The sequence below is a fragment of the Berghia stephanieae genome, chromosome 7 (genome assembly GCF_034508935.2).
Source record: "Berghia stephanieae isolate SIO BIC M18660-M18661 chromosome 7, UCSD_Bste_1.3, whole genome shotgun sequence".
In the NCBI taxonomy this organism is placed as follows: domain Eukaryota; kingdom Metazoa; phylum Mollusca; class Gastropoda; order Nudibranchia; family Aeolidiidae; genus Berghia; species Berghia stephanieae.
Window position 1 is genome coordinate 53,289,899 of NC_088366.1, and position 12,294 is coordinate 53,302,192.

General features: G+C 36.1%; 1 protein-coding gene across 2 annotated transcripts in view; it reads right to left on the reverse strand.

Annotated features, from left to right (window-relative positions):
* Positions 1 to 6,279, reverse strand: part of LOC144977488 (serine/threonine-protein phosphatase 4 regulatory subunit 1-like) — a 34,754-nt gene extending 28,475 nt beyond the window's left edge. Inside the window, exons 1-6 of one of the 2 annotated variants that reach the window (XM_078922768.1) lie at positions 5,905 to 6,279; positions 5,775 to 5,819; positions 4,791 to 4,884; positions 4,297 to 4,403; positions 2,854 to 2,996; positions 2,191 to 2,337 (exon numbers count right to left, since the gene is read on the reverse strand). In XM_078922768.1, the coding sequence (XP_078778894.1) occupies positions 2,191 to 2,337; positions 2,854 to 2,996; positions 4,297 to 4,403; positions 4,791 to 4,884; positions 5,775 to 5,819; positions 5,905 to 5,950 (582 nt within the window). In that variant the 5' untranslated portion in view covers positions 5,951 to 6,279. Of the gene's footprint in view, positions 1 to 2,190; positions 2,338 to 2,853; positions 2,997 to 4,296; positions 4,404 to 4,790; positions 4,885 to 5,200; positions 5,629 to 5,774; positions 5,820 to 5,904 lie in introns of those variants that run through there. The other variant, XM_078922769.1, reaches the window with a different exon arrangement.
* Positions 6,280 to 12,294: the final 6,015 nt, after the last annotated feature.

The following is a 12,294-nucleotide window of genomic DNA, read 5'->3' on the forward strand; positions in this document are numbered from 1 at the left end:
CAGGATCTGTTATTTGAAAAAAAGAGCAAACTCTCTGGAAGCTGTAATTTATAAGATATTGAGAAGATCAAGTAAATTTAAGTAAATAAACAGATCGTCAAACTGGAACAGGTGCTGCTCACACATCTCTTGAAGTAAGGTTGAGACCATCCTCAAGTCTCTAATCCCTGAAAGTTTTGCTTTTCACATGCTTTAAAATAAAGTTGACATCATTGACAGTAAGAAGTAGGATCGAACAGTCGGGAGACAATCTAGCAATCGGCACCTAAGAAAACATCCAAATGAGACGTCCAACAAAACCAGAAGTTGATAAGTTTGAAAACACTCAAGTCCAACACTGACAATGCCACAGGATCTCTGCCACTAGGGATTCTCAGGAATGTAAGACCAAAGCATCATTACCTAGGACTCAATTGTTCAAAGACACTTTTTCTTAAATATACGAATAATATGTGATTCCAATCAAAACCTCCAAAAACGTCCGCATGAAAACAAAACTTTACTCCAGAACTTCCAAAACAAAAAAAATCTATCATTTTATAGTTCTTGTGAAGAATTCAGGTATCCCTGTCATCAAAGCTGGCTGTGATATGCTAGATTTTCAAGTCATCACATCACAACAACCTTGACGTCAGGGTAGCCTCTGGCCTGGCCTGTACGACTCGGCCTGGGCTTCTTTGTCACAGGGCTAATTGCCCAACATCACCAATCAACCAGCTCACCCTTTCACCCCATACAAAAACTAGTATAGAAGGTATCCAGTTGCAGACCATCAAGTCACAAATGATGCCAAGGCCACAAAATCAAGCTCATCAAAGCTGACTGTGATATGATTCTTGAAGGTTAACACATCACAATCACTTTGATGCCTAAATCATGGGTCATTTTCTTAGCTGGACAATAATTTTTAAAAAAAACTCCAAACAAGAAAAAGAAGAAGAAAAAAAAACTCCAACCCAAGATGAAGCAATAGATTTAACAGGAAAAGAAAAATTCAACCATAAGGTTAAATGCTTTGTCACTCTACTGATCCAAGCAGGCTGTGATATGGATGGAGATATGAACACATCCCAACCACCTGGACAGTACAGTATACAATCCATAACCTTTAACAAATTCATGTCCATCTTTACTACGGAGCTGTAGAAAAGATATTCCTACCAGCCTTATCAATACCAACCAATTTAAACCGGACTGAAATGTCTATGGGAACTAAACAACAATAATGGAAATACAATCCCAAAAAGAAAATGAAAGGGAAAAAGAAATAATAAATTTATGAATTATGATTTAATCTGCTTGATAGGTCTGCATTCAACACAATAGGTTATAATGCATTTGACCTGAAACTAAATCAAGCAGAGACTAAGCTGAAAATGGATAAGATATGAACAAATACAAACCTAAAGTATCATAAGTAAATAATAAATAACCAATAACAAACAGCAGGTTTACAGGAAGAAAAGATATTCCTATCAACATCAATCACAAACCAAGTTAGCAGCCATAGGCTAGAAGAGATAGGAGAACAGAATCAACATATCATGTACACCTAGCACATCAAAAAGAAAATGAAAAGGAAAAAGAAATCACGTGGAAAAATAAATAAATTTAAAAAAACAGGTGGGAAATAAAAGGTGAAGGAAAAAAAGTGCACCACCAGAACAACGCTCATCAATGCTGGCTGTGATAGGTCTGTGCAATTTCACTATAACAACTAGCATTAATGCAGTTGGCCTGATCAACTAAATCAAGTGAAGGGAGAAATAAAATGTCTTGGGAAAACTAGGTGGCTAAATGAAGAGAAAAATATACAAACCAAAGTTATTTCGTTTTTTTTAATTAAATTTAAAAAAAAAAAGAAAAAAAGAGGGGGTGGGGGGAGGAAGGAAGGAAGGAATTGTTCTATTTCACACAAACGATGCAAAATTCTTGCGAGGTAGCAGTCGGCAGTCTTCCGCCCCTTGATGCAAAAGACAGAGTAGTAAGACGAATCAGTGTAATCAACATCTCACTACCCATGTCTTTCACACCATGAAGCATCTTCCAATCCAAATAGAATTGGTAATCCATCCTCAGTGATCTTGGATGAATTGCTGGACTACAAAGCAAAAATGTCAAACAGGATAGACGGGGAAAAAAAGAAAGAAAAAAAAAGATGGGGGAAACCAAAAACAAACCCAAACTCACAGCAGCAGCTTCTGATCTGTAGTCATCAGAGCTTTCAGGTGCAGCTAGCTCCAAAATAACCATGACCACTTGCGATTCTACATCACATTTTTCTACCAAGGACTGTTCCATTAGAACCAACAAGGCTGCTTGACTGGTTTTGCGAACCTGAGGTAACAAAATAATACGAAAATAAAAATGGACTTAAACATTGCCGATAGGTCATATTTATATACATAAAAGGCAAGACCAAAAATTAAAAATAAATGTTACCTTTTTATTTGTAACCATAAGGACAGATTTCAGTCTTTCATATAAGTAATCTCGAGTGACCAAAGGCTTTGTTATTGGAAAGTGGTTGTACAGAACACAGTGAAAATTTGAACCCTGGTAGCATATAAGGTTTTAGATTATGGAAACATTTAAAGTTACTTCTAATATAAAGAATAGAGATAAAAATTGCTTTTAAAGATAAACTTTTCGCTCTCGGCATGGTCCAAAAATGCTCCAAAAGCCTTCATCTAAGATCTAAGACGATACTTTCCTTTTCAACAAGATTTGAGTCAAAGAGACCTACACAGCTCTGTAGCTGGAGACAAAAATTTGTGTTTCTACAAATTTTTCAGGACGGGTCTGTAGTAACATGGATGTACTGTCAATATATTTCAAAAACTTTACACCAACCTGTCCATTGGAATCATTGAGATAACGCACAACCATAGGCAAAATGTACTGAGGTACGGCACTTGCGAATACTTCTCGGTTCTCTTGGCAATAGACTGCAATATGGGGAACTTGCTCCATCAGCTCAGATCGGACAGAGGGCTCTGTGAATTTAAAACGGACGAATCACCAAGTTGGTCAACAAGAAATGCAAATAATGCCCCTTTATACTTCCACCATACCTGTGTACATGTAAATTAAGGGCGTTATCCTATCCATTTCAGCTGTACACAGGTTATATATTTTGGCCATCAAATTATGAAGTACAATTTAGACACTTTGATAATATTCAAACTCGGGTGGATGGGAAATGAAAAAAACATTTACCTTATTGTCAAGTATTGGGTATCATTTTAAAGGTCACAAAATAAGCTATATTTTCGTACAAGTTTTGAAATAGGTTTTTGTCCTAAAAAGTAGGGTTGATGGCAAGTACAATAAATTGATAGTCTACCAAGTTTGGTGAAATTTGGCAGAGATCTTCACTAATTGTCTATTGATGGAACATGCATAAATAAAATGTATCCATAGCTGAACAAGTTTTTACAATTTAAAAAATGATCATCTTTTACTTCAATCAGGAATGAAGAATGAAAATTTCAAAAAAAAATAAAAAAATTTTAAAAATTCACCCAACACCTAGACTATCGACAGCCACTTTTCAAGTGCCTAATACATTGGGAATTAACATGCACCCCTGTCAGTAGGTACTTTGGTAAACGCCCATTTGGCCACCCAGCAGGGAGCCGATAAAAGGGCTAGTGGCTGTGACCCGATTTTTTGGACTTTGAGTGATGGTCTCAGAAAAGTTCCATAGATTTTGTTTATGATGATTTAATGATTGATGTCTTATTTTCTTCAGGAGAAATTACTCTATCGTTTGGTGTAGTTTATTTTAAAATCAATGACAATTTAGTATAACTTTGATTATGGATAAAATAGGTATATTAGCTTTGGATAATTAAAAGATTAGAACTTGGTAATCAAAATTTCATGCTGGCTCGTTATTTAACATCTTAACTTTATATAAAATTAAATTCAGGCAAAGTTGTATACCGCATCCATGAATCGTTCAGCAAAATCCTTACTCAATATTAGCGGCCATTTTAGACCAATTTTGAATCAAATGGTGGTTACTACGAAATGCAACACTTTTCAGGTCACAAAGTCCGTCAGTAAATAACAAAGGCAAATAGAAGACCATTTTCAGCCTTTAAACTAACATAACTTTCTTCTGCTTATCTGATTTCACAATTTTGGTATCATTAGAATCGTGTTGAAAAGCACTTTAAAATGATATAGGTTTCATTGAGCTCAATCCAATTTGAATTTTTTACCAAAGTACCTACTGTCAGTCAAAAATTCTTAAACATGTTAATGTGAAAGTGAACAGATCAATCTTACCGGGATCTTCCGATAGTCTGGCCATGGCCTCCAACACGGCCATGCAGTCATCATCTTGGTCATGTACATTTCGAAGTGTGTCCAAAAGACTTCTGGCCAGCATTTGTCTGAGAGAGAAGAGAAATAGGTACAATGAAACATCCTATCTCTTTAGTACTGGAAAAGCTGCAATTAACAGTGATTTCTGATTCAGCAGGATCAAGGCAAGATTTCAATTCAAAATGGTTCGGAAATGCAAAAATACCTCAGGAAACCATCAGTTGGTTAATGATGGAGGCAAATGAGTACATATATATATATATATTCAGCTTACTTTTCTGATTATCTGGGTTCCCGTTTACTACAGATTAGAATCGTGTTGAAGTTGAAAAGCCATCATCAATCAATGAGGGCGAAAATATTTTTTTAAACAATATTTCCCCACAAGTAAAAATTCATCTGAAGTTTAAAATGAAAATAAACGGAAAGTTCAGGCAACACTGCGAGCAACTTACCTGTTAAACATATTGTCACTGACCAAGTATCTTTCCAACTTTTGGAGGGGCGTAAGATCCTCAATTTCGCCAAGTCCGCCATCAAAACCATATCCTTCAGAGTTAAAGAAAATATAGGCATTTTAATGGTACTCGGATATCCTGGTCTGTCTCTTTGAAACTGTATTAATAAATTAAGTACCTATACTGTGTAATGTAACTGGATAATAATGCTAAAATTAAAGGAAGTAGGAAGATTGCAATAATGTAAGCTACTATTAAAGAGGTCATGCCTTCAAAGTACAGCACGGCACAAGCAGTGCTTTCATGGTGTATTAAAAAAAAAAGGACGTGCAGAATAAAGACTAACCTCGTCACGGCGTGACCTGGCGCCCAACACAAAGAAAAAAAAATCCAATCTTGAACTTTACCTTTGACACATTGACATCAACATAATTTCGACTCGGCTCTCGAGTATTAACATCCCACAGTACGATGAATAAAAGCAAATCCATGCCAAATCATCCACTTTTCAAGAAATAAAACCTTGATAACTCCTGAGATAGAAAATTTTCAAGTGAAACAAGTGACACAACCATGTGAACACAATTCAAAGTTCCGTAACCGGCGGGAAATGCAAAGCGATGCCAACCTCAGGCGAGGTTGAAAAGGTCAGAAGCGTCAGGTCACATGACCTCATCACAATGAATTCTGCACTGATAAAAACTGCCAATTAGGCGTCCCTTTCATTTGATGATGAGAAATAATTCCACCGTGTGTATCCCAAAAGAGTAGAATTACACCACCATCAGAATCAGTAGTCACGGTGTCCAGCTTGACCAGGTCACTGGATAGAAACGGCGTTCTATCATTAGACAAAACAAACATGGACGACGTGAAAGGGCACGACGATCAGAGGAACGCGAGCACATTTTTTCGTTTGGAATCGCGACAATTGAGAACAAATTTCACATTAAAATGGCTAATTACTATTTTAAAACTTACCATCATCGGCATTTTCATCCGAGTCATCTTGATAAAATTCCAAATCTGAAAAATACATGAAATAAACGTGAAATTGGCGCAAAAGTTGAAAATTTTACACAACAAACTTCGCGACGTGAGACAGACTTACCCGCCATGTTGGAAAAGACCACGAGGTACAGATCACGTATTGTCATTGGTTGGTCCAACGAGAAACTTCGTTGTTCATTGGTTAGGGTCGGTTTGTTTTTCTGACGCCTACGGAAACGGCCGAGAAAGACACGGGGAACGCCGATGACTCACTTGTCTTTCTCCGTGTCGTGAACCGTTTTGCGTAGAATTTTCATGAATGAAATTCTTCAAGGATGAAGAATACATTTTCAACACATGTGTTGAAACCTACTTGAACGCCATGCGGAATCTTACATTCATATTTACAGTGGTTTTAACAGAATTTTGATTCAAAATCACAACTTATCGGTGCAGTTCTTTGTTCGTCCATGTCGGACCAAGACAAAGGAGGCGCGATGAGTCTATCAAATGGGTCCCCGTGCTTCCCCTTTCCAATGCCCCCGTTTTTTCGCGGACAAAGAAAAAAAGGGGATAAAATTGGAATAATGGCTTTCCACGACCAGCAGGAACCCAGACTCAATAAGAATTAACTCGCTACCTGTTACCAAATTTCGTGTAATGAAAAGAGGAATCAACTAATGTTAGGATCCCATAATGTTATGGTCAATCATTGGTTGCTGCAGTTAACAGAAGAGCAAAAGAAAAAATAATGTCCGGGCATAGAAGCCTGATACGTGTTAAAATAATTATTATTAATAATACAATAGTTAAATATCTATGCGAGTTAATAAACAAATCAACAGTGTCCGTTTGGTGAGAAACAAATACATAAATAAAAGAACTTGGATCCTATAGGCTAATTGATAATTTTTTTATTTTTTTTTAAATTACGGTTACAAATGACTTGTGAAGACTGTCCTAAGTTAACCTAAGTACAGTGTATGTGCTAAGTTTGTCCCGCCTCGAGGCATTGCCTACTTTACCTACACATTTCACAAGGGTACACACTATAAAGGTAAAACACCAATGAATGAACTTACTCACGACTCGCACTCAGTCACAACACAATACATACTACACGCGTCGTTGACCAAGGACGACGGGCGAAAACACTGATTGACGATTGAGCAGCATTTGCGGGAAGGGAAAGATCGACTTGCGAAATTTATCCATGAGTAACTGGAAACTGAAAGAGGTATTGAGTGACCAGTTACTTGTATTACGCATCTTTCCAAAAGCGGTTCCAAATAATTTTTGTCGAGTGACTCAGAGCATTATTGCGTAGAAAAATGTTCAATATAGGTAATAAACACAATATTATATCGCTTCTTAAAATTGTAAATGGTGAAAGAAGACAGCCACCCCCCCCCCCCCCCCGCTCTCTCTCTCTCTCTCTCTCTCTCTCTCTCTCTCTCTCTCTCTCTCTCTCTCTCTCTCTCTCTCTCTCTCAAAAGAATGATCTAGGGTATATCGTTTTTATTATTTTGTCAATAGTAACTGTAGGTACCTAGACTTTTATTTAAAACTTTTTTTATATATAAAGTATTAGAAGAGGAAGCCTGCACGTGTTGTTTAGTGTGTAGTACGCACAGAGTAGAGGCTAGACAACAGGATACTGACTTATTCTTAGAAGCCCGAGTATACAATGAATGGGTGAATTAAAGAAATTAAAAATTCGTTATGGGATTTTACAACCACATTATAAATCTAAGAATATAAAGGCACCCCTACTGAGTGTGAGAGGGTGCAAGTGCAAGGGGCAAGAATTATTATTGCACAGTGTCCCTTCTTTTGTTTACTACATACTCAAGCGTCTAGACAAGCAGACAACATGGAATAGCGTCTCAAGCGAAAAGAAAATTACAGTAAAAGTTTGTTATATTGCTACTCCGGTAACTAAAGAAAACGGATAACGAGTTGCTGGCGGAATAGAAGACTCAATTCTTAAAAATTGTATTTTTATTCATTTAGTTAATGGACTTAATCTTGGACTTCATCTGGATTTCAACATCCTCCAAAGGAAAGCTCGTACATTTGTGCATATAAGTCATCAATTCCCATTACACCTCCAAAGTTAGCATAAGAAGATGAGTCTTTTAAAAAAATGATATTCTGAATTTGCAGAGACAGAAAGATCGGAGATTGACCATAGGCCGTTTACTAATTTCTAAACGACCCGTTTCCAGACAGATCGATGGTATTGGGAGAGATGGACTCGATAGTCTGGCTGCCTGTGTCAAATTAAATGTCATTTCTTCGTATGACTTTTCATTGTTGAAACGCTTACCATGAAAACAAGGGCTGTTTTTGAATCCTTCACGCCACAAAATTCGCGGAAAGACCTCGAAAATAAGTTGAATTTGCTTGTAATTTGCTATGGCAACCGTATTGAATGGAACAAACTGGAACACATCAATATATTCATGTGTCCGTGTTATAAGTACATTTGCTGTAAAAAAAATTCCTGTTAAAATGTGTTATTAACTACAGAAAAACTTTATGGACACCTTAATCATAGGTATTGGTTGTACGTATATAACCATTTTAATAGGTTTAACATCTTCATTTCCTCTTGTTCTTAATCAATTTTTGAACATAGCCTTTAAAAAACCGCCTTTCTCGATGATGCGTCAGTAGATGGCTGACGGATTCCTGACTAGTATGTTGTTGTTGTTGTTTTTTTGTTTTTTTAATTTTAATATATATTCAAAGCAAAGTGATTGACGGATAATGTAGTTGGTGATATAGCAGAGGGAGGGAGTGGAGGTCGATAAAACAAGGTTCCACTGTGTTCTGAGAGTAGATTTGGGGGGGGGGGGGGGGGGGGGGGGCGCGATTTAAAAAAAAAAAAAAGAATCCGTTGGAGCATGAGAATGTGGCCTACATATTATTATATGAATGAATGAATGAATGACGATAACTAGATCGTCTACATTCCAAGTACCTAGGCATTTTATCCATTTTAACTTCTGTGAATTAACTGCAGAGCTGCACACTTCAGTGCAGGATGCAGAGATTAGAGAGATGTAAAACAATTAAATCAAATCGTAATACCATTCTTCGGGATACAACCACCCACACACACATACATACACACACATACATACATGCATACATACATACATACATACATACATACATACGCACATACATACATACATATGCACATACGCACATACATACATATGCACATACGCACATACATACACACACACACATACATACATACATACATACATACATACACATACATACATACACACACACATACATACATACATACATACATATGCACATACGCACATACATACACACACACACACACACACACATACATACATACATACACAATACACACGTCAAGGGCTCGGACGTTCATCCTCGTCACACAGACAATGCACTATTTGGGCGCGGTTTTTTTTTATTATTATTATCTACGTTTTATTATTTCAGAGACACGTATGCGTGTGTGTGTGTGTGTGTGTGTGTGTGTGTGTGTGTGTGTGTGTGTGTGTGTATGTGTGTGTGGTACTATTGTGTGTTATGTTATGTCTCCGTCTATACTGTTGGTGTGCGTTCGGAGGCAGTGGTTACTAGTACTAGTTATTCCTCGCTTGTATTGTATGCAGGTAGCAAGGTTGGGATTGGGAGCCGTGTCTAGATAGCTTTGGATCGGTCTCATTGTTGCTGATTGTGTGGAATGTGCTTTTAAAATGAAACAAACAAAAAAAAAGAATGGTGTGGAGGAGGTGAGGGAGTCGGTGATATTGACTTCTAAAGTTAGGACAAAAGCAAAGTAAAAACTGAACATTCACAATGTCATTTACATTCCGCATTTTATTATATCTTTGGTGTCGCCATATTTGATGCACTTCACAAAACGTCATTTGCTCCCATAGAGGTCCTTGTGCACGTGATAATAATAATAATGATGATAATAATAGTAATATTAATGATAATAATAATAATGATAATGATAATAACAATGATAATAATAAATATAATAATAATATAATAATATAATAATAATAAAATAATAATAATAATAATAATAATAATATGATAATGATAATAATAATCTATTCCTAACGATAAAAAGGGTTGAGGGTCAAAATTGTTTTGTACGTCCATGTTAACTTATTTTCCAATGAGCACAGAAAATCTAAAAATAATCCAATATTATTTTTTGGATATCGATGTCCGAGTAATTTTCAAACCTTTAAAAAAAATAAAATAAGGTAAATCTATTACTCATTGACTCGAAAGATTATTTAGAAAATCTGTTAGGGCCATGGCATGGTAAAGGCATAATGAATGTACCCATAATATTTAATTTGAGCTTTGCCTAGGAAATGCCAACTGGCCGCCTAATTGCCAGATTCATTTGCGCGCACCTACAGATTTTATTACCGGACCGATTTTGTCGTTGATGGCTCAAACACTTCGTCTCGATTTATTATGGTAATTTCCACAATGCAGTTGTTGTACAATGTAATTCTAAAAGAATACGGCAAAATAGTTATATAAGTTTGATTGGTTGTTAATTTCACAGCTGTAGTTAGTATAACTTCCAGTTCAAGTGTAGCTGAATTGTGGGAAGATCAATCAAAACGGCGACTCCTCCGCAGAAATCGTTTTGTGTGCACGAGTTCACCAAAACAAACACCATTGTCACGGTGCAACGTGCCTTTAGAACATAATTTGGCATTGACTTTTCTTAATGTACAAGATTACATTACATCTCTTTCAGCAAGTATCGATGACATGAAAGATCGAATAACAGCTGCAATCAACACGGTGTACCGTGACATACTGCGACGCGTTTGGGATAAATTGTCATATTATTATTCGCTTGATGTTGTCCGTGCTGCCCGTGATGGTCACATTATAAAATTGAGCATTTATAAAACATGAAATAAAAACTTGAAGGTATGTCTACTAGGCTACACACGTCATGTCCAAGCAAGTGTTTTCTATTGTTTTTCTTTTTTTTTTTAATATAATATCCCGTGATAGTTTGCCCTATTATTACATTATCTTTTAATCACCCTGTATAATGTAATTAAAATAGATGAGTGCCCATTCGTAATAGTCTTTATTTTTCCTCAATTATTGCGGGTTATCCACTAGTAGTAATAAAACAAATAATAATAATAATAATAATAATAATAATAATAATAATAATAATAATAATAAATAATATAATAATAATAATAATAATAATAACAATGATGATAATGATAATGATGATAAATAATAATAATAATAATAATAATAATAATAATAATAATAATAATAATAATAATAATAATAATAATAATAATAATAATAATAATAATAATTTATTCGTACATCCTAATTGTATGAGAGGAATGTAGGGTACGTGCTCTTTATTTGCCAAGTAAATGGATGTTCACGGGTCATGCCCCGCCCACGACTGCTAATTTTCAATCTTATATTTTTACGATCATTTCCACACGGCATCATCAGTGCCGTCTCCTTTTTAATATCGTTTTTAACTGTTATGTGGCACGGTGTCTTAAACTGTGTCGAAGTGAACCAGGCAACGAAAAATGGATTTGAAGTTAAAATAATCCGAAATACAAGTATGAACAAAAAAAACCCAAACAAACCAACTGCTGTTGCGTTGTAAAAATAAGTGTATGATTATTCTCCTCAACAAAAATTGGACGTAGCTCAAGTTACATCTGATATTCTTGACTTTTAAGTAGATTTTCAGTGTCTAAATCACCCTGGCTAAAATACCAATTTGAGGCGCCGGACACATATTATTGGTACATCATGCTGTCGGAATCCTGATAAAGTCAACACCCCGGATCAGAAAGATTGGTTAACTCGAATCGAGGTTGACTTTATCCATTATCAATGGAACACGCTCAGAAGAACAGAAAATTTGGGACCAATAAAAGGTGTTGACTTAAAGCAGAAGTTGACGTTAAGAGTGTTGACTTTATGCGGGTTCCACTGTACATTCTTTTATAATCGTGTGTGATATGAAGGTAGATAGATGTTGCCGCCATTCTTTGATTAATTAGCTTCATTATTTCGTTCTGGTGTGATTAGTTCTGGTTTTGATCCACATTCGTGTATAGAAATGCAAAGTTGTGAAAGTCGCACGGTTTTTGTCGACTATTTACAAGGGAGTGAGAAAGATCAGCTGGAGAGGGGTGAAGAGAGAGGTGGGGATATTATGATATAATGGATGAAAGAAATAGAACGAGAGAGAGAGAGAGAGAGAGAGAGAGAGAGAGAGAGAGAGAGGGTGTTATTCGGGGGGGGGGGGGGATGGATATATTTTTGGATATATCGACAGTAAGTAATACTCCGTATGAGTTCCTCCGCTTATTTGAAGTTGAAAAATAAGAAAATTATTTCAATCAGACATTATCAACCATTGAATATTAATATTACACACGTTTTCGAGTGAGTTGGTTCTGTTTTGGACAGG